Source organism: Zeus faber (genome assembly GCF_960531495.2).
Source record: "Zeus faber genome assembly, chromosome: 8".
In the NCBI taxonomy this organism is placed as follows: domain Eukaryota; kingdom Metazoa; phylum Chordata; class Actinopteri; order Zeiformes; family Zeidae; genus Zeus; species Zeus faber.
In genome coordinates this window covers 22,010,835-22,033,178 of record NC_137195.1, presented here as the reverse complement: position 1 = coordinate 22,033,178, position 22,344 = coordinate 22,010,835, and the positions used below count along the sequence as shown (strand labels likewise).

The 22,344-nt window shown below is 47.7% G+C and overlaps 1 protein-coding gene across 2 annotated transcripts in view; it reads right to left on the bottom strand.

Annotated features, from left to right (window-relative positions):
- Positions 1-237: 237 nt before the first annotated feature.
- Positions 238-22,344, bottom strand: part of zfpm2a (zinc finger protein, FOG family member 2a) — a gene marked incomplete at its 3' end in the record, with an annotated part of 110,482 nt that continues 88,375 nt past the window's right edge. For both annotated transcript variants that reach the window (XM_080005083.1, XM_080005084.1), the window contains exons 6-8: positions 4,077-4,283; positions 3,150-3,377; positions 238-2,771 (exon numbers count right to left, since the gene is read on the bottom strand). In XM_080005083.1, the coding sequence (XP_079861209.1) occupies positions 238-2,771; positions 3,150-3,377; positions 4,077-4,283 (2,969 nt within the window). The remainder of the gene's footprint in view (positions 2,772-3,149; positions 3,378-4,076; positions 4,284-22,344) is intronic.

The window sequence follows — 22,344 nt, the reverse complement described above, 5'->3', positions numbered from 1 at the left end:
TCATTTTTATTTTCTTTTCTTTCTCTTTTTTAACCAATGGTTTTGCATTTTTAAGTCTTAAAACGATGAAAGAAGAAGCTTCTCTTGATTGTCCACAAGCAGCATTTAGAACTGCATGATGCACTATTCCAGACACGACAGTGTACCAAAACAGAAGGAAAGAAAAGGGGGAAAAAAGTCGACTTAGGTGTGGTGGAGGGGGGGAAAAGAAGTATGGATCTTACTCTCGTGTACAGCTTATTTTACATGCTCGGCCGCATGTGACGAACAGTAAAACTTCTTGTGGGTAATAAAGTTTGACAGATTGTTGAACTGGATGTCACAGAGGCGGCAGTACTTGCCGCTTCCAGGAGCCTGGGCCGAGCCGTTTACTCCTTTATTGGCCGCAGGTGCCGCCTCCTCGGCGGGGGACTTGGAAGAAGGTGACACGTTCTCATTGGAGTCGGCCGGGTTCTCGGCGCCCCACGTGGGCGAGGGATTGGCGGGGCGGCCATCTGGCTGCTGGGGGTTGTGGGACTGGTTCTCCTGCTGGGGTGGAGCCGTGCCCGAGCGCTCCTCAGGCTTGTGCCCCCCGTTGACGATGACCATGCCCCTATTTTTGGGCAGCAGTGGCAGCGGCTCCTTGCCAGGGTGGGGGCAGCCATTAGCGGAGGGCTGTTGGGGCTGCTCTCGGGGTGTCGCCATCTCTCCTCCACCTCCCTCTCCATTAATATTCTGCTCCTGCTCACTGGGCTCCCCCGGAATCACCACCCCCCCTGTCACATAATCGGTCGGCTTTATCCCGAAATAAGGCGATATTTGCTCGGCGCCTTTCACCTTCTTTATTGCTCCGGGATAAAGGCAGTGGGGCAGAAATATGTTCTTGCTCTCGTCTTTTGAAGGGATGAGTTGGGGCTCAGCGAAAGGCTTGAGGTGAGGGGGGAACATGCCGCCGTTCTGCGCTGCCATCTTCCCGTTGCCGTTCTTCTCACATTTGCCCGGGCTTTTTTCGTAGACATCGTCAGGATTGTTATTGACTTCGCTCTTCACCTCTGGGAACATGGGGGGCTCCGCCATGACCCCGATGTCGTTGTGCTGCTGCTGCTGTTGCTGCTGCTGAGCTGCAGCAGCGATGGCCGTGACGGGACAAAAGTTCTGTTTGTGCGCCAGATAGTTCTCCACTTTGTTAAAACTTATCTTGCAAACTGTACATTCATGATAGTCCAACAGTCTTTTGGGGGAGCTACACGTCTTGTCGGAGATTGGCGAGCACTTTTTGCTGAGATCGATGGGGGCATCCAGCTCTAGCTGCTCCATGGTGTTGCACTTGGGAGCCAGGATCGACTTGGTGACGGTGAGGGAGGCCTCCAGGTGTTTGGGTACCATGCCTGGGAAGACGTCGCAGCGCGGGTGGAAGCGCTCGGCCAGGCTCTCCACGGCCTCCTGAGACGTACATGGGTTCCCCATGGGGGGGAATCCCGGCTGGCCCATTGGGGGCCTCAGGTGGTCCTGGTCTGGGAGGCACATCTCGTACATCTTTCTGCGCTTCCGGGTTCTCATGGTCCTCTGCATGGAGGGCACCTTGTTGGCCGACATGCGCTTCATCGGCGGGTCGTGGCGCGTGGCGCAGTAGTACTGCTTGTGGACCATGAAGGTCTCGTGTCGACTGAAGGTGATGTTGCAGGCCTCGCAGGTGGTCTTGGTGGGGTCGTTGTCGCTCTCCACCAGACCCGTGCTGGGGCTTTTCCCCTCAATCTGCTTGCCATTGAGCCTCTCTTCAGTGCCAGTCGGGGTGGTGACCTTCTTTGCCGGCCCAGATAGATCCTTATCGGGCACTTTGCCCCCGGCGTTGAGCATGTCTAAAACGCTGGAGTTGAGACATGCGGACTGCACGAGGTGGCTCTCGGTCTCGGTGGGGTGGCAGCCGGCCAGCAGGCTAACTGAGCTGTGGCCGTTGTTGGGGCTCACCGCCTCTGGAACCTTGTCTGACAGGCTGGAGAAGTCAGGGGACTTTGCCATGTGCTGCCAGCGGCTGTTGCAGTAGTGCTTTTTGTGAACCAAGTAGTTGTCCAGGTTGTTGAAAGTGATATTGCATTCAAAGCAGGTGGCCCCTTTGGGCATGAGAGGGCTGTAGATGACAGGGGGGTAGCTGTTTCCTCCGTGGCGAAGCCTCCGGTGAACAAGCTCCGACATTTTAGCAAGAATCTCTGAGGCCTGTGGGACCACTGAAATGTCCTGGGAGAAAGCAAACTGAGACAAGAAAGGGCCCATGGGAAATGTAGGCATGTTGTGCTGCACGGGGGACGAGGCCAGCCGGGGGCTGGAGGGCTCAGACTTGATCCTGGTGTAGGAGAAACTGGCTTTGCTGCCCGGGTGGGCGTCTCCTTTCTGAACGGAGAGCATGGGCTTCTTCTCCGCCTTGTCGGCCTCCCCCTCCGTGTTCGTCTCCTTGTTGAGGGACCCTTTGGGACTTCCCAGCAGCGCATCCTTCCTGCTGGCCAGCTCAGCGCGAGCCTGCTGCTGCTGCTGGAGGCTCTCCTCGGCCCCCCTGGGGGAATGCTCGCTACCGTCGCCCTCCCTGTGAAGTTTGCTGCCGTGCCCGTGTAAGTCCTGATGCTGTAAGAGTTCCCTGTGGCTCTGGAAGCTGATATGGCAGTGATTGCATCTGAAGGCCGCCTGTGACAGGTGAGACATGATGTGATGCTGGAATGTAATAAGAGAATCTGCCGTGTAGTTACAGATTGTGCATTTCAAGCTGGTGCCAGGAGGGAGGCTCTCTTCCATTTTGACACCTGTGAAGGAGATAAAAGGGAGAAATGCTCAGAATCTCGCCTCCCACTTCCCCTTTATAGTTAACTGCAGAAACCATCAAATGCTGATGCGTAATGTGGAGCTTATTCCCATCCTCTAGATATTTCTTAAAGGATAAACTGACAGCTGTGCAGGCTGACAGCAAGATATGTATATTTCAAGACGGGATTTTTTTTTTCCCCAACCTGTGTCAAAATGTCAATTTGCTTGTAAAACAACAAAAAACAGAAACTCATTTCCTACAGTAAAAATACACAAAAATGTTATGTTAAAAAAAACCAAAACGTTAAATGTTAAAAATCACTTGTAATAGATAGAATTGTATTGTGTGTGGTTTAAAAAGGAGTGTTGCCACTTACCACTGTGTGACGTGCTCAGGTGCATCTCTAGGGCCCTGGCACTGGAGAAGCTCTTGTTGCATTGTGGGAAAGGGCAGGTGCAGGGCGTCTGGTGGGGTCCGCTGTCGTTCTCTTCCACGACCGTCTCCGGTTCCCTCTGCCGCCCGCTGCAGTAGTACATCAGGTGGGCCTGCAGGTTCCTCTCACTGCGGTACCAGATCCCACATGCCTTGCAGGGAAAGATGTCCTCTGGAGAGACACATGGACGGAGAGGATGCGATGTTACAATGCGGCCCATTTAGACATTTCACACGTGTTTTAAAAACAGGAGTTACACAGGGACACACACACACACACACACACGCAGCCACTCCGTCAAAGCTTGCGTTAAAAGGATTTCCTCCCAAATCCACAACTGCTGCGTGCTACGCTGCTACTATTGGGCTGCTGCCCTTTCTCAAGGGCAAAGCAGAACACTGGACCATCTGCTTACAGAAGCCTCCCTGTCGAGCTGAACCCAGATAGCCCTCACCAAGTAAACAAACGCACTATTTGCATGAGGCGTGTATTTTGCAATTAACAGGTTAGTTTGAGCCTCAGTGTGTTTATGTGAACCCAAAACTTGAAGGTCGACGGCTCTTATCTCCGGCGCAGAGACTCATCTGGGTTAATCTATGCCCAGCGGAGACACGCTCCTAGTTAAGCAGGTGACTGAGAGCAGACTGTGGTGCGTGTGTGTGTGTGTGTGTGTGTGGGTGTGCGCGTGCGTGTGCGCGTGTGTGCGTGTGTGAGATATAGAAAAGGAGGAAGGGAGGGAGAGAAGAAGTCAGAGACAGACAGATAGACGGACATGGACAAGAGTGAGGACAAAGACAAAGAGCTAGTGGTGTGTGATGCATCGTGTCTCGTTGGGAAGATGTTCCGCCGTCAAACTCTGTGCACACTCACTGTTTACGATGGCGGTGGGCAGGATGGAGGCCATGGCGGCCTGCTGTGGCAGGAGCTGGATGCTGTCCAGCAGCCTGGCTGGGTACATGCCCTCGCTCAAAGACATGTGGTTGACCGCCTGCAGACGAGAGTCAAAGTCCACGGCGAACGCCACCAGCTCCTCGCCCTCCATCATGTTCTTGGTGGTGGTGCACCACAGTTGGCCACCTGGACGAGACACAGATAGAGGAGACATTCAGACTCGAGCTGGTCGGGAAAAAAAGTACACTGGCTTTATGCCCGGGACGTTTTTTTTTTTTTTTCTTTTTTAATATCTGATAGATGAGGGTATGCTGCGAAGAAAAAAAGTGATATCTGAAACAAATTTTTTTTTGTACAACTTCATTTGAGGAACCCCAATTCCACCTTTGTTGATATGGAGCATAAGAAAAAAGTATGAGAAAATGTACCCTCTGAGGCTTGGGGTTGGGAAAAAAAAAAAACAGATACGATTCAATTCCTTTTTTTTTTTGAATTTCTGAATCGATTTGAAAACTGTGATATCACTACTATGCTTGGAGGTTATGCAACCATTTATATTAAATACCACCATAGTCACAACCTACTTTTAATATTCCTGCTTTAGACTGAATTTGTTTTGTGAAATAAGCAAATTGCACATGGGAAATCGCAATTCTCCCCGTGTGCGGAATGAATGGTATCGTGACCCGTTTCCGTTGAAATGGCATCAAATCCTGAGATCCTGCCCAATTCCCAAAACTACAGCACCATCCACATCCAGAGGCAAGAGCCACTTAAGGCAACTGGGCCGCTGGTACTGCAGCCCACACAGGGCTGGTGTCTCCTAGAACACAGAGAGAGGTCCTCCACGTTATTAGATTGTTGTGTTTTGGGATTAAACATTCCTCTGAAATCTTCTGAACACATTCATTAAGTCGGAGAAAGGAGGAGGAGGAGGAGGAGGCGGGGGCCAGGGAAGGGTGGAGGCAGAGAGTGGATTTTTTTTTTTTTTTTAGCTTAGATAATATTTATCTCAGCACATGACAGGCTTTTCAGCTGCACTTAATTTTCCATTGAAGAGATTAAAGTTTTTAATGTGACTATTTACAGAAATCTGGCGCGGGAGATAACAACAAACTATGATACGCTGGAGCTAAATGGCAGAATTAGGACATTGTTTCTGAGGAAAGCTGGACAATTAATTAAAGCGTGCTGTTGGCTTTCAAAGATGTGCAAACATTATGACGGAGTGTCAGAGCGAGAGGGGACAGGGAATAAAGACGGTCCTGAGGAGAGGTGCGGAGGCCGGGGGGGAGGGGGGCGCCCCGCCCGTACGAAGCGCTGATTACTCATGTTTACACAGAGTCCGTGCATCCGGCCCCGTGGACGTGGAGCTGCTCCGGAGTCCCAGCGGATTTATTAAACATGAACAACACGGGGTGGATACAGAGCCGCAATTATTTTGTACCATTCAAGGGACGGATTAAGTGTAAATCAGTGCTACGATTCCAGGAAGGAAAAAAAAAAAAAAAACACGTCCCATTAGTTCAATTTCAAAATTGAATATTTCAGATTTGGCGTGGCGGTTTTGATTAGAACCTTCCTGCCCTCCCTCTCCGGCAGCGCGGTGTTGGAAATTAGAGCAGTAAAAAAAATAAAAAATAAAAAAAGTGTCAGAGGAGTGAAATGGTATTAAAATGTGCTATCTTTTAGAGCACGATTTGTGTGCGGGCGATGTGTGTGTGTGTGTGTGTGTGTGTGTGTGTGTGTGTGTGTGTGTGTGTGTGTGTGTGTCTCTCTATGTGTGCACGTGTGCATGTCAGTGCCACTTTAAAGAGCAGCGCCTATCTGTCGGCCAATCTGCTTTGACGAGACACGCACTTCAGGCGGCTCCACTTCGTCGTTTTGATTCTGTCATACCACACACTGCCTGGAGAGGCCCTTTGAATTTTTATCTCCTAATTAAAATAACAAAACTCCTCTCCACTGTCTGCCCAAGTTACCATCAAGGTAGATACAAAGTGCCACTAACAATGGGGGAGGGAGAGGGGGAGGGGGCGGGGGGGGACGGGGGGGTTTATTGCAGTCATGGCCACAAAAGTTTCTCCCTCGCCGCAGAGATCTTTTGGCACAGCGGCACTCGGCTTACAAAGGGAATTATGCACGAGGCCCCTGATACTGCGATACAAATCGCTCGTTTTTGGATCAGTCCACGAGATACCGAAGATACTACGCGCTCTCCTCCGCCCAACTGGAGTAGATTAAATAGAGTCTGTAATGGAAATGTTTTACAGGCGCTTCGACACAGCAGTTTGACGACAGAAGACGCACGGAGATCGCGTCCCCGCAGCCGAGGACGCGACGGATCCATCTGGTGTGTGTGAGAACGCTGGGACTGAGTTTTGGGACCGAATGGCCCAGTTTCTTCTTTTTTTTTTTTTTTTTTTTTTTGGTCACACCGCACAAAACACTTGAGGCAGCCTTCTGCTCGACGCGGTACCGTCCAGGTAGCGGGGAGGTAGTGGCGTGAATGCACAAATGCCCAAATTAAAATGCTAATTATCCTGTGAGGTTGCAGCCGTCAAAATGTGGAGCTTGGGGATTTGAGGAAGATAGATTTAATATACCGTCCATGTTGTACCTGAATCTATGTATCCGTGTTGAACCAAAGCAAGATACAACAACATGTTTTAATACTGCAGCAGGTTAATATTCTTTAATTATTGAGGAAGCTAAAATTGCTGTGTACGATCACACCTGATTAATTATTCAACCTTGACATGTTTGCACAATGCACACATGTAGATATATATATATATATATATGTATATATCTCCCCAATCCAAATGTTGACAAAATAACACACACTCACAGACACACACCAGCCCAAGTGCATCTATATTAATCTACATATGCAGACAATTATGAATGCATGCACGCACGCACACACACACACACACACACACACACACACACACACACACACACACACACACACACAATCTTGTGTATATACTAACAAATGCTGGCATATTACAGATCAGAGCTCTCCAGTCGTTCCTAGAAGCTCTCTCTGCTCGTATTTCTCTGATAGCCTTTTAGAGCGGGTGATCTGAGGTGAGATCTTCCACCTGTGACACCGGTGTGATGTGTCTGAATAGCGTGTGTGTGTGTGTGTGTGTGTGTGTGTGTGTGGAGGGGAGGGGGTGGCATAAGTCTGCAAACTAGGGGAAAAGGCTGGGAGAAAGTGCAGCTTGTGATTTGCACTTGTTTGCCTGTTAACTGTCTGCAGTGAGCTGCCTTTGTGCAGTGGCCAATGCAGTTGGAATGAAGGCTATTGTCTAAATCCTCCTGCAGAGCACCTGATAAAAGAATAAAGAACTATGACATATTCTAAAAACAATGGAGGAATTAAGGGGAGACAATAGGCCAGCTGCCTCATTAAAACAATCAAAAAACGGCATCCTGTACGTAGTCCAGATAATTAAAAAACCACTGCTTCCTGCGGTCTCTCCGAGCCGTATCCAGCGGCACACCGAGGCCCCGAGACTGTGGCTCCGCTGGCTAAATGCCCTCTTCCTCCCCTCTTCCCTTTGATTAATGGTTCATTTGAACGTGTGGTTGAAGATGAACATATGAAGGAATTTAAGACACAATATTATTATGCAAGGCCCCCTTCCCCCATAAGCACTTCTGCGCTAATCAAACGTCTTGAGGATGAATCGCACACACACACACACACACACACACACACACACACGCGCGCACGCGCACGCGTGTGTGTGTGTGTGTGTGGGTGGGATGGTGTGTCTCTTCTCCCCTTTGCCTAAAGCCCCACGAGATTTCAAAGTGCAGGCATCACAGGGCATTTTTAATTTGCTCATGTTAAATGACTTTATAGGGAAATGGGTGTGTACATGATCTGTGTACGTTCAGGGGGTGGAGGAGGGCGCGGCCGGGGCCAGATACTCGAGCAGGAAGAAAAATAGTCGTGCCCCCCCTCTCTCTCGTAGCCCGTGCAACGCCACCCTATCTTAATGAAGCCACAAACAAATCTCCTACGCCCCGTGCAGGGCTGAGAGACAACAAAGCAGCCGAAATAACAGAAGGGCCTGGATAATTAAACTGGCCTAAAGACAGGTATTGAAATGTTGGTGTGTAAACAGCACAACTCTTTAATAGTTCAGCTGTAAAATGCGTAGTTAAGCACATCAGCACTGCCTCTCCCATCTGTCCAAACACATTACTACTGCGGAGGCCATTACAGTGCTGGAGTACAGTCCCGTTGCACCACACATTTGGGAGCAGGAGGAGGAGGAAGGAGGGAGGAGGGAGGGGAGGAGAGAGGGGCTGTAGTTCTTGGAACAACTCATAAGTAACCCATCGACATTATCTGAACACTCTGTGTGTGTATTCTGCTGCGGCACGCTCACCTGTACGGGCATGGCAGAGGTGGAAGGGGAAGGCAGCGGCGTTTGGGGGGGAACGGGAGCCGCTACCCTACTCACGCGCACCTCTATTTGACAAAAAAATCAATTTTAAAGGGGAAAACTTTCAAACTTCCATCGGCCAATTAAGACGCGGAATAAATTGTGTCCGTCTCGTATCTCTCCTCGACGACCCTCCTAGAGACTGACGCTGATTTGGCAAACCGCCTGGCTTCGCTGATTATTCGGGCCCTTAAAGTTGTCATCGCTGTCCATTGGCTCTCTGATAACTGTTGGTCTTAATTGTGAAGTGAGGCTGGCGACGCCTGGGGCCACGGCGAGGGCCGTAATTAAAGACCTCTCCTCTCCTTGTCTTCAAATCAGCTCCGACTCCTCCTCTGCTCCGAGCACCTTCGAATAATAAGTAGCCGCGCGCTGGTAACCACTACCAGATTTTTAACAAGGCTTCGTCCTGGGAGAGGTAAATGGCTACAGACACACACAACACGCACGTGCGCACACACACAGACACACACAGACACACACACACACACACACACACACACACACACACACACACACACACACACACACACACACACAAGAATCTGAGTCAATAAATTCCTGTATCTTTCCCGTTTTAAAATATAGATAAAATATCGGGGTACAGTTCCAGTATTTACTCGCTGCAGTGGACTGTGCTCATGCATAATGCCATCTCAGGTAGACCAAAAAAACAAAACAAAAAAAAAAAGACCAAACAAATCCTCCTCATGAATAATGGCAAATATTTATACTGTTTCTGGATCATCAGAATTATGTACAATGGGATGACTCATGGCTGTCAAGCCATACACACACACGCACGCACGCACGCACACAGACACGCTCCCGCACCATTGTCACATTGGTGGGGTCACACCAGACCAGAATTAGCTGACTGTACTATTACTATACTGGAGCCCCAACACACACTCTCTCTGCTGCCTCCTCCAGCAATGACCCCCGCGGCCACTAGGAGGCGCTCTTCTCATGCTAAAGCCGGGGCTCCGTGGCGCCGCAGACGCCTCAGAACAGCCTCAGCAGCGGCCCAGGTGTCACAGCAAATACATGTGAAGAGGAAAGAATAAGGTATCATTCCTTTTTTTTTTTTTTTGTTGTTTTGGTATTATTCGTGGTTTATTTATCTATTTAATTGTTGCAGTCAAATTAATTCCGCCGCATGTTCGAAATAATTCTAATATGTGGTGGGTTTTGTTTTTTTTTCTTTTGGAAACAAATATTTAGAAATCTTGCTGTAGTCATGCTACCTGCCATGACTTTTTTTAACATGCTATTTTATTTGTGATAATTATAAATAATAAAAATTGTTTAGCTAAAGGAAGATTATTATTTTTTTGAGTGAGAGAAGGAAAGGAGAAAAAAGAATGGAAAGAAAAAGTTGATTAAATATGTGTGTTTATCGAGCGCCGCCTTGCCTGACACCCCCAAAAAAACCCCAAACATTTTCACTCCTCCGCACCGCGGTGTCCGGACTAATTTTAGTGTGGAGTGTTTTGCGGATGATAGCCGCCACCGAGAGCTCATGGTCGGCCTTGGGCGAATGGCACACAGGTCAGAATTCACAAATTAAAAAGGCCTCCCAGGGGGGGAAACCTCATACACGCTGTCTCTACAGTGTACATTCACAGGCAACAAAGACATGGAAGCAGCCGCACCACACGGAACACCACCTTCACTATTTGTAGGAAAATGAAAAAGAAGAAGAAGAAGAAGAAGAAGGAAAAAAAAAAACCCCGAATTGCAGGAATACTGCTTTGCTGCTTAAAAATTAATGCTTCACTTTGCAATTAAATGGTATTCCTCTGGCAGGCCTCTGGAGACACGCTGCCTTTTTTTTTTTTTTTTTTTTTTTCCAGGGAGTGAGAGTGATAATGCAAAGCGAGCGTTTCCCTGCTAATAGTGTGATGCCGCTGAGTGAAACAGGGACAGGGACAAAGGGTGAAGCAGTGAGACACATTTTCATAAATCCATAAAGGGTCAATTTAGGTTCAGCTTGTATTCATTTCCGTTTTCGGGACTATAAAAGAAATGGAATCAATTTGGAACCAGTTGTACAATATATGATTTGCAAATCTGATCCAATAATTTACTCGCTGAAAATATCGACCGGTTTATCGTAACTGACCCAACGGGAACTCAATACCTAATTTGGAAAAGGGTACCGTCAAGTTGAGAAATAACTCTGGTATTTCCCCGTTCGAAATTTGGATAAAAAAAGAATAGCCTCCCCATCTCCCAACAGTCAGTGGATGTTAAGTATTCATTTTTTTTATTTTGCACACACAACACGTCTGAGGCGTTTGCTGTCGATGCTGCTGTTAGCGCTGTTAATACAATCCCTGTTGCTAATTCCTGGAGATGACAATACAATGCAGCCGCAACACAGTTCCCCCTCATTAGCTGCCGTGCACCGTCACCTCCCTCCTCCATCTACACACTGAAGTCAAGTGTGCTATTAAAAGAACTCTCAGCAGCTCTTTTGCGGTCTATCAGCTGTATTCTTATTTGAACGGGTCTGTGCCATTGAGCTCTTTAACGCCTTCTCTGGGTAGTGCTGCATGTAGTCGGGGGCCCGTTTGCGGCCAGTCGACATGTGTTTACCGTGGCCCCCGCTGTGGCAGCAGGCTGGTGAGGGGCCGTTCTGACCAAGCCCTGCTAATGGGACCGGGAGACCCCTAATGACAGGAGGCTGCTGTGCCGAGCACCGCAGCCCGCACAACCCCTCTCCCCGCTCCAGCTGCGGCTCCATGGCCCGTGTCCCCCTACCCATCATGCCTCTGTGGGAGCAGGTGAACGGCGAAGCTCCAGCGCCAACGAGCGCCATTTTCCTGGGAGCGAGCAGTGCCATCGCCACGCGCCTCTGCCGTTCCTCCAGCACGGCTCCGGCCATACGCCACATGGGCTGGCTGGCCATTCTGTGCATGTCTTCTTATGTGTGTGTGTGTTTGTGTGTGTGTTTGTGTGTGTGTTCGGTGGATGCCAGGCCTATTACAAATCCATGCCGTTTTTAAAATGGGACCCACTCTCTCGCTCTCTCTCTCTATCTCCTCTTTGGAAAGGTCTATTTTGGCCTTCTGGCGTTATTTTTCTTTTCTCTCCAGAAGGACAGACAGCCAAAGAGATGCACCTGTCCATTTGACCATTTTGGAATGCAACATTATTGGTACGGTCACTGGGAATATTGTTACATGGGGCTATTGTTAGAAAACGTGTTTCTTTTCTTTTTATTGATACTTTGGGAATTGATTTGTGCCCTAAAACTTGCGCATTCGTCCTCGACAAAGCCTGCACCTTTGTCTGGGAAGACGCTCATCTCGCCCATGAATTCAAAGTATAATGGCACCGACATTCATGCCAAAAAAAACATCTTCAACACCCCCGCCCCCGCGGCACACACACCTTCAGCGGTGCAGCATCCCAGCATGCCCTGTGTGTCTGCACCTCCATAATTCTACATATTGCTTAAAGTACGTGCTAATTAAATTTTCTGTTAGTTTGCAAGAGAAATAAATAATCTCCCGCTAAAAGGCCTAATTGCGTTTGTCACATTGTGTCTCGGTGGCTGGTGCAACGGGAGCGCAGCCGTTGCCCTTGCTCATTGCCATTCTGTCGTTCTGGCAAGCCCCCGCACTGCCCCAGGTATCACCACGCGGCCATCTGGAGCCGACATCTGTCTCTCTATTGATCACAAGGGTTTAGCACTTGATCAAACAGACTGCGACAGGAAATTGCTCTTTTCCCCACAGAAAAGGCCGATCGCCCGCGTGAGGGTAATAGAGTGGAACCGAGATGCACCACCAGCGCAGTGGGCAGAGGAGGGCACGGGCACAGCGAGGCGGGCAGCGGCCCGGTGGCGGCCGCCACGATGGGATGGCGGCGGCAGCTAAGCGCGTTGCCCGGCGCAAAGCCCGCTGATGATTATGTTCGCAGCACCAGCCTCTCTGCTGTCGCCCAGACACAGAGCTTTCATTTCAGCGAGGGAGTGACAGAGGCGTCGCTATTGGAAATGACTGCTATACTCGTTGTGGGCTTTAGGAAAAAAACCTCATTTATTTTGTGGCGTTTAAGGAGCTGTGATAACCGTATAGTTAATGGAAAAGATTTGTGTTGGTGAAAGACTGAGCTATCGCTTCTGATGCAAGATGCTCTCTTGAGGAGCAGAATATATCATTGGAGACATATTCAGGTAACACAGCATGCTAACAGCTGTCTGAAACTGTTAGGAAAAGCTGCATCCAAGTGAAATATGCTACATGATAAGTACACCAGATGGTGGCGGATTAATACACTTCTTCTGAAGGAAACAAATATTCCTCAAAATACCAGGGCATTACTGTGCCAAGATTGCAGTCTTGACGGCAATGAAGATCTTTGCTGCAACAGTCATAAATAGACTGAAATAGATCACTGAAAGATAAATCTACTAAAATGGCCAGAATTCGACATTTATTAATGTGTTATTTGCATGCACTGCAGAGTAATATGTCAGTGAAACCCCACAGGATGGTGCTGGGTGTGTTGTATGTCCTTTTGTCGCGGTGGAGTTCGCACTGGTAGTGCCTGAGGTGGACACCCTCCTAGACGCGTGCGCGATGTTGAGGCTGGGGTCCACATTGGAAATGGTCCCCCCCTCCTCCATTCCCTTGCTCAGACATGCTTTCCAGGCACTCACTGCAACATCGTGTTTAGCAAGTATGGACAATTTGATAGTGAAGGTGACATTTATTCAGTATTGTAGAAAAGATGTAATTGTTCCTGCAGAGAGCGATATGTTTCCCCTTGCCTACAGTGCTAGGATTGTCCTTTGGAATACGATTTGCAAATTTGGGAAGAAGCAGCTAATTCCTTCCATGCACCTCGGCGCATCCCCCCCCCCACCCCCACCCCCCGCCCCACCCCACCCCTCCTCCACCAACCTCCATCCTCCCCCGACACGAGGACTCTGATTAATCGTGTGACCGCCCCTCGTTTTGCATTTTACACAATCTCGCAGCGCCACGGTGAGATGTGTGAGGTGTTTCGCCACTTTTGGCAAGCTGAAAAGATGTAGCCCAAGGAAGAACAAGTCGAAAGTATGTGGGAGAAAAAAAAATATGACCAGGGGACGTGATAAAAAATTATCAGCCAGTGTGTTTTCCTGTTTGGTTTTAATCTACATTTAATTAAATTCTTATCTGCTGTGTGCTTATGGCTGCATTTGAATGGCGAGGCTGCATTCATTATGAATGGTAAAATTGAACTCAGTACATTGTGTGTGGCCCAATAAAGAAACAAGACTCTTACTGCAGTGCATGCACAAGCTCCCACAGACATGCGGAAAAAATAAGTCAATTAAGATCGGTCTTTAAATTACCACTGTATCAAAACAAGGGGCGGTGGCACGCTCCATAATAGAATCCTGACAGGGGAGAGTTAATATACATCCCATTTGATACAGCCAATTGTATTAGCTTGTTTATGGAAAACACAGAGTCGATATGCATTCTAGGTTTAGTAGTCTGTCATGATAGTTTATAATCGACATTAGGGGGGAAAAAAGTTGAATTATAACAATAGAGAGGTCAAATGAAAAATGGTGGTTGCAATATAATAGGAGTTTCTCATAAAGATTGGGCTGCTTTATCGGAGTGTTGGAGGTCAACAGCAAAGGTCAATGGCAGAACGCGTACGCATGATGTACGCCGCAGACCAGGCAACGCAGAGTTAAATCCATGGGAGCAAGGGAGCGGGGAAGGGGGAGAAAAGAAAAAAAAGGGACTAAGAAGGAGCTCCAAAATTGTAATGCTATTGACAAAAGACACACGGCTTATAATGTGCGGTCGGCACTTCATGAGCTAAGAACAATATCCCATAGGCAACACCCTGGCAAGGAAACGTCGAAAAAAGACCCTGAGCCGATGCTACAAAGTTGCGCCCCAACGAAATCCCTAAATCTTCCCGTTTGCTTATTCCGAGCGGAAGGGGGGGGGGGGGGGGGGGCTCCCTCCTGCCTGACTATGTTTACAGAGCCATTCTCATCTCTAGGCCCCGCTCATCCACAGCACTGACACACAGTGTCGACATGATTAGGGGGGTCCGCCTTTGCATATGTGCGTGTGCGTGCGTGCGTGTGTGTGTGTGTGCGTGTGTGTGTGTGTGTGTGTGCGTGTGTGTGAGTGTGTGTGTGTGTGGGTGGGACGGTGGGGGGGTTGTGGATCATAGGATGAATGACTTTGGTGCGTCGGAGAGGGATCACAGCAGATAATCGCTCCCGAACGCTGCGCCGGAGCTCTCAGATCTGGTCTTTAAAATAATGTTAGGAGTCAAGTCTCTCCAAAGCCTTCCGCAGGTTATCTTCTGCATTTTATGTTTGCTGTTTAAATCTTAACAGGACACGAGCAGCAAGGGAGAGCAAATATGTCTGGAGTCGCGGAGTAAGCGGAGTGGAAATGTTATTGCGGGGGGTGGGGGGGGGTTAAGATTAGCAGTCGCAGGGACCGAGGGAATGAAACTCCTCTATTTAAAAGCCTTTCATTCCTGGAGAAGAATTTGTTGGACGAATTTAACCCTGTGAGTCCCTCTTCCTGCGAGGGCTGCGTTGTAGATACAGAATCTGACCTGTCAGTTTTTGCCGACATAATTCAAAGGCTTTTTTCCTCAAACACAAAACAAACACCAACTTCTCTCCGAGGCGGCTCCGCCACACACACGCGCACACACACACGCACGCACGCACACACGCACGCACGCACACACACACACACACACACACACACACACACACACACACACACACACACACACACACACACACACACACACACACACACACACACACACACACACGCACACGGTGTAAATCCAGAACAACATAAATGGCGATATTACAAACTCGGCTATCACACAAAGGGACACGCTGTAAACTACAGGTGCCCGAGATGCAGTGGCGAGGGCTGCAGAGCCCTCATTCACAGGAAATAAACACGTGTCCATGATTTACTGCGTGAGATCACTGATTTGTTTATCTGTTAATAAGCAAGAGTTTATCATCCTTTCGTAGGCAAATTGCATGCAGGGTGTGTTGTTTTTGCATTTAATTGGCTGTCCAGAAGATTCACTTCTCTCTCTATCATTTCAATTGTCTTTGCAATATCTGCTGCCAAAGGCATCAGGCCCCATCACCTGTTCGTTATCACTGGCCGGCCTGTTTGGGAGCTCTTGAAACTGTGCCACGGCATTGACTCCCAGTTAACAGCAGGTCTCTGAACTTCTCACGGTTGATGGCGGCGGCTGGAAATTACGCGAACAACTAATTAACATCATAAAGAATGACTCAATGGACAGGCGACACCTGCAACCTTCATTTGCACATGCAAGCTCAAAATTACCTGTGTTTTTATTTTAGCAGATAACGTGAGAATTTTTTTTTTTTAAATACCTTTTGGAATATTCATATTTTCTAGCCAGGGAAGGGCCGGGAACAGCGTCGTTACCATCCACCGTACTGTAAAGAGCAGGCCAAAATCATAAATGGGAAAAAATGAAGTAGTGGACCTATGAAAAAAAAAAAAAAAAAAAGAAGAAAAATCTGCGTACTGCCAAATCCTGCGCTTGGAGTCACACATTCAACTTTCTAATTTCTATTTGAATATAAAATATTTCCAGGCAGCAGTCGCAGACCTCCAGCTACTGGCCCGAGTAACAAAGTGCTGTCTGTCAGTCGGAGGCACTTTGCTGGCTGGCTGAACTAAGCTGGTTTAGAGTGACAAGGCTTCAACGGTGGCAGCCTCTGCTTCTTACGCCCAGCGCTCTGCTGTCCCCTCCACCCCCACAACCACCACCCCCGTCACCACTTTGCAGGCTTGGGGCCTTCCCCTCGGCGGCCATCACAGTTGACCACTATACAGTCAAAAAGGGCAACACACACACACACACACACACACACACACACACACACACACACACACACACACACACACACACACACACACACACCCCACCTGAGGTTTCCCTCGCCGCCTTGGCCGTGACAAATTGTCAAACAGCAGCTCCGAACTTCCACCGGACGGTAATGCACTTGCACCTCATTACAAAGCCACATTATGGACTACAGCAGTAATACGGCTTTAATCTTCTCCAAATCGTTCTAAATGTCAGGCCGGGGCCAGGGACTTCCCAGTCCACCGCACCAGTGGCTTAGCCCGCTCTCCGCTCTTTTTCGGAATTAGCCATAGCCAGAGAATTACATTCATCGCCGCGTTCCCCTGAAACTTTGAACTCTTTTGTTCCAACATTCAATGCGCCATTACCATACTCTTTGAAACCGCGCCCGCCCCCTCCCCCCCAAAAAACGAAAACAAACAAAAAAACAGCAAACAGCTAAATATGAAAACAGTTGATACCCCAAACCCTCCCTTCAACACACGCATGCACCGCCTGCACCTCCCTGTTTTTTTTTCCCGAGCCCCCTTAATGAGAAGCAACATCCCTCTCTTCCCACTGAAGGATCCAGACTTTCCGTGTGATAGAGAGACTGCGGCTGTTTATTAATAATGAATTTGGATGTTTGCGCGTGGAATGTTATCAGCGCTCACACAATCCCACCAATAGTTTGCCCTGATGGGGTAGCTGGGTTCCTCATTAGCAGAACATATTTAATCCAGAAGTTTCTTATCAAATGTCACACCTGCATCTCTAAATGGCATTTTCACATTCATTCGCCTGTATTTGGGAGATGAGGCTCCAAGGTGCTTTGCGGAGATTAAGAAGGAGAGAGAGTGCAAGCTTATTTTATCATTTAGCGGGTCTGGAAGGAATCCAAGGAGTTTTTGTCTTGTTGTTGTAATTAGAAAGCCTTTTAAGTGATAACGCCTGCATAGGAATATGAATATGGAGCGATCAGGCCAGTCCCCCACCTCCTTCTACCCTGTCTCCCTCTTCCTGTCTCCCTCTCTTCTGTCCCTCCTTCTCTCCCTCTCTCTTGTCTTTTTTAAATTGTTGAATGCAGAGTTTTTGTTCTGCGTTCGGCGCGGATTAACTCGAGCTTCAGAAGTTTAATGAAAGCCTTGAAAGTACGCAAACATTCCTTGGCTGAACTCACACACACTTTCCCTTTTTTTTTTTTTTTTTTTCCCCTGACTGACAATCTCACTTTTCCTTGTTAAATTCGGACACGGCTGGAGTGCGTTTCTCTTTAAAGTGAGGATAAGATTGGCCGCTCCATTTTTTCCTTTATCATACCTGGCAAAATGTATCAGTGGTACATGCTCAAAACCAGAAAAAACGAAAAAGACAAGGACTGTTAAAGACAGGTCGTGTAGACACATAATATTGACCTAAAAGGTGTGTCAAAAAGAAGAAGAGACTAAACTATAGTACATTTAATAAATGTAATAATATTTAATTATAATTGATAACAACTTTATTATTATATAGTAACATAAATAATATTGTAGTAGAACAGAAATAAAAAAAAAAATAAAGCCTGATATTCCTCTCTCAGCTCAGAAAACCCATTTCAGAAGAGTTTAGCATTTGCTTTAAAAAAAAAATATATGTTCCAATATTTACTATAACATTGTTCCTCTCAGGTCCAAGAAAATGGAGAGGGTATGCCATCTCCCTCTCAGTCGTGGCATTCAGTTGGTGTACTGTATATATCCAGAGATGCGGCTGCTAAGCATCGGGCCAGAGATAAGTGCAAAACTGAGAAGTATTGATCCAGTAATAGCGGTTCACGCTTTGACTCCGACACCTTAACCCTGCAGACATAATGTCATAGCCTCTTATCCTTCCCTCTTAACACGACCTGTCTATCTCACACACGCTGTCACCTCTGGTAAAACGCTTCTCAAAAGCTCCCCTTAAATCACTGAAATCATTGCACTTTCAGACATTATTTATTTTTTCCCCCACCTCTTAGAAGTGAGAGAGAGGAAGCTCGCGTTATTTTTTATTTTCATTTTTCGGTCTCATTTTCTTCTCCTCGCCCCCATTTCTTACTGCCCTCCAAGACCAAGGCCCCCTTCCCTTCGTCAAGGAAATTCCATTTCTACCAATGTACTGTAAGGGCTGCTACAGTATGCACCAATTACCATGTTAGCTCTGTGTAATTGTGTTGGCTTACAACACATGACAACTACAGTCGAGCCAGAACCTGCATAGTGATACCAGATGTATTCTGGTTTTTCGACATTTTCATTAATTGAAAGCGTCACTGTGCAACAGTGCTGTATTAGGCTCTGCCAGGTATGGAAGAAGTGTAAAACAGCTTAATTAGTCCACAGATAAATATGCATTGTATTGCCGTGCCCAGGATCCCTTAGAGCAGGCCTTTTATCTAGTACAAATCACAACTTTTAACCACTTAAGGGGGGCGCGATAATTAGTCAGAATTTTGGCATTGGCAATTATGGCAGTTATGAAAATAAAAACCCCATCTCTGGTACACACAAAAGGTTGTAGATTATCATACATTTTGCCTCAACATTATTTTTGATTGATGTTTTTTAAAGGAATGCCACAATAGCATGCGGGCCACCACGGAAAGATGCCAAACGCTGACATTATATGCAAATGTTGTTTATTATCTCGCAGGCAGCTTAGATCCTGCCTTGGTTGGGCTGGTCCAGCCCACGGCAACTTCCAAGCAAGGTTTATGCACAAGGGCTTCTAATTAGCTCTCTAAGGGCCACGGTTAGTGCGACACTTTTCCCAACAGCAGTTGGGAAGTTGCACGCTAACTTGGAGGGCTCCATATGTTGCCCAGGAGGCCAGAGACAGACAGGGCTTGTGAGTTCCACATTAGGAGGAAAGACTACCCTCACACCAGATAACCCTTTTTGTTCTTGTCTCGATGGAAGAGAAAGGGCCGAGCCAAAAAACGATTCAAAGAATGCATTTAGTCAACCAAAGCACAACTCTTATTAAATATGGAGGCTTATAACAAATTGACTGTGGAAAAAGTACAAATTGCAAATTTGGGCATAATGTTCTTTTACATTGCCACCTTCAAACCCCGTTTCCACCAGCAGCCGTTCAACAAGAGGATCCTTTTTGCAGATAAACAAATCCCAACAAATGAGGGCTGAGCTCTGCTGTTCACATAGCCTGCCCGTGTCTCTGCTGTATCCTGCGACAATTTTGTCCATTGATGCTGCACTTACATCCACCTGAACTAGACAAAAGGCCTCATCAGCCATATCCATGTAGAATCAACGCCTCTCTTGTTGGCATTGGCTAACCTTCATCTCCAGGCACACACTGGGCTTCCATTTCAAGGCTGTGATGATCAAATATCTCCTTCAAAAGCGTTACGCTCACTCGTTTGCTTAAGAAAAAAAACCTGGCGTAAACTCTCTCTCTTTCTTTGTGCCGGAATTGCCGTCTCAGTGTTTTTCTTTCTCTCCGTCTCAATCTGTGCGGCTTCTGCTTTTGACCCTGGGAGCGCTAAAAAGACGATGCGCCTCATTAACTGAGGCATCACACTTGCTTTTTCAACTTATTGTCTCTTGCACCTTATCTAGCCCTTCATCTTAAACTCGGAATAAATTAGAGCGATAACGATCGAGTGGCATGCCATTAGTCACAAATGAAGTGGTTTACGCAAGGGGGTTGGAAGATAAGCCTGAGATCCGGTGCCGATTCATAAAAGGGAAAGGCTCATTGTTGCAAAATGGCAGATAGACCGTGCAAATTGGGTGCCGACATCATGAGGCAATGTTATTACCAAATTAGCCTCAGTTTTTTTTCTCCGCCCAATCCTGATCATAACCCCGGGAGGAACGGCAGAGAAAGGAAGACATTGTGGTGCGTTCGCAGACATTATTCCTTGAACAAATAGTTGAGATTAAACAGCAGCCACTGATGCTGCCTTTACCTCCAAGATGTATTTGCCTTTAATTCATACATTCGATTGTGACATTTGAAGCAATTTCTCTATTGAGACCTGGGACATTACAAGCCAAATGACAGTGCTGAGTAAATAGGAAATGGAAGGGGATGGGGGCTAGATAAGAAAACAGTGTTTGTTCAAGTTGAGACTGCGGCTACTGCCGGCTCAGAAAATTTCCTTCATTACAAGGTGAAGCTTGGGTGGTGTCTAATGTCTGGTGATAGTCATTCATCCAAATGTTAGGTCATTCCGAAATTCAGTCGAGTGAGAGTGAGAAGAAAGTTGCTTTGATCCTGATGTGGCAAAGTTGCGTTTCTGACAGCCACAAAAACATGAGAAAGAAGGCCATCACTCAGTTGAAGATTGCCAATACAGAAAGTAAACCAAATATTACAAGATACTCTGAGACAGTAATGCCGCTGTCGAAGAAGAAGACAAAATGGTAGATTGAAGGTCTCTTGAATCCTGGCTGTCGCTGGGGGTATAGAGGAGCTCTTGTAATTTGCAGAACTGAATCCATGGAGCGGGCATAAGGGAATAAGTTGGAAGGGGAAGAAGACGGAGAACAAACCTGGCAGGCACGTTGAGGCCATGCCAGTCCTGCCTGCGCCATGCAGTGTGGCAGGGGGGCAGTGCCAGGAAATGTGGCAAGAGGAGGAAAGATCAAACAACAAGGGCTGCAGATCTCCACCAATCTGCTCTGTATTAATGTCAGAGCCAAGGAGCAGCTGAACCAGACGTGATCCACAATGTGTGACAGTGATGCATGTGTGGGTATAAGTGTGTGTGCGCGTGCGTGTGTGTGTGTGTGTGTGTGTGTGCGTGCGTGCGTTCGCAGTATCTGTGTTTGTCTTCGTGTTTGTGGTCACTCGTCAAATACTAGACCAAATTAACGTTGGCCTGCTAGAAACGACTCTACTCTTTCACATTACTGAGAAACATTTTGAAAACTTATTCTATTCTGCACAACTGCCTGTTTGACATCAATGGCACCAGTTGAATCCAAATGCCCATTTTCAGGTATTTTTTCTGTGTGTGTATGTGTGTGTGTGTGTGTGTGAGTGTGTGTGTGTGTGTGTGTCAGACAGTAGCCCATGATGGAGTGGTCGGACCTGGTAGCTATATCGAACACGCCTCTCGGCTCCAGTGGGCTGCACACCCGGCCTGCATCCTGCTCCAAAAACTTGTTCTGTATAGCCGCAATAAAGCAAGCAGACGGCAAATGAGCTCCACGCTGCCATCTCTTCCTCTTGGACAGATGGCAAAATTAGACAATATGCTTTCCAAAATTACACTGAAATCACATGTCTGTCTGCCTGTCTGTGTGTCTGTCTGTGTCTGTGGGTCTGTCTGTCTTCCCGCATGGCGTGACTGTCTTTCCGGGGGTGTTTTGCATTTTGTATGTGTGTGTCAGAGAGGAGGTTGGGTGATGGGGAAGCTGGGCCAGCAGCCTCATTGCTGTTGATTGATATCACAGTGCTGAGATGGGATGTAAGGGCCAGCAGAAGCGCTGGTGAACATGGTAGTGGGGCCATAGAGTGGGCGCGGTGGGAGTATGGGAAAAGGATGGCGGTGTGTGCGTGTGTGCGTGTGTGTGTGTGTGTGCGTGTGTGTGTGTGTGTGTGTGTGTGTGTGTGTGTGTGTGTGGACATGTGTGTATGCATGTGTGTTTGGGGCGGAGGTTCTGGTATGGAGGGCTGGGCTGGGGAAGCAGCCCCTTTCTATGACAATGCATGATGAACAGCCTGCTATTTGGAGTGCATCTGCAGGATCCAGTTTGTAGTGCAGCGTCCTCAGATGTGGGAGGAGAGCAAATGTTTGAGGAGCAGACTCTGCAACTGCTGAGTCTCCCACGACCGTGTGTGTTTTGGGAGTGACAAAGAGCATCTTACGACAATATTAGCCT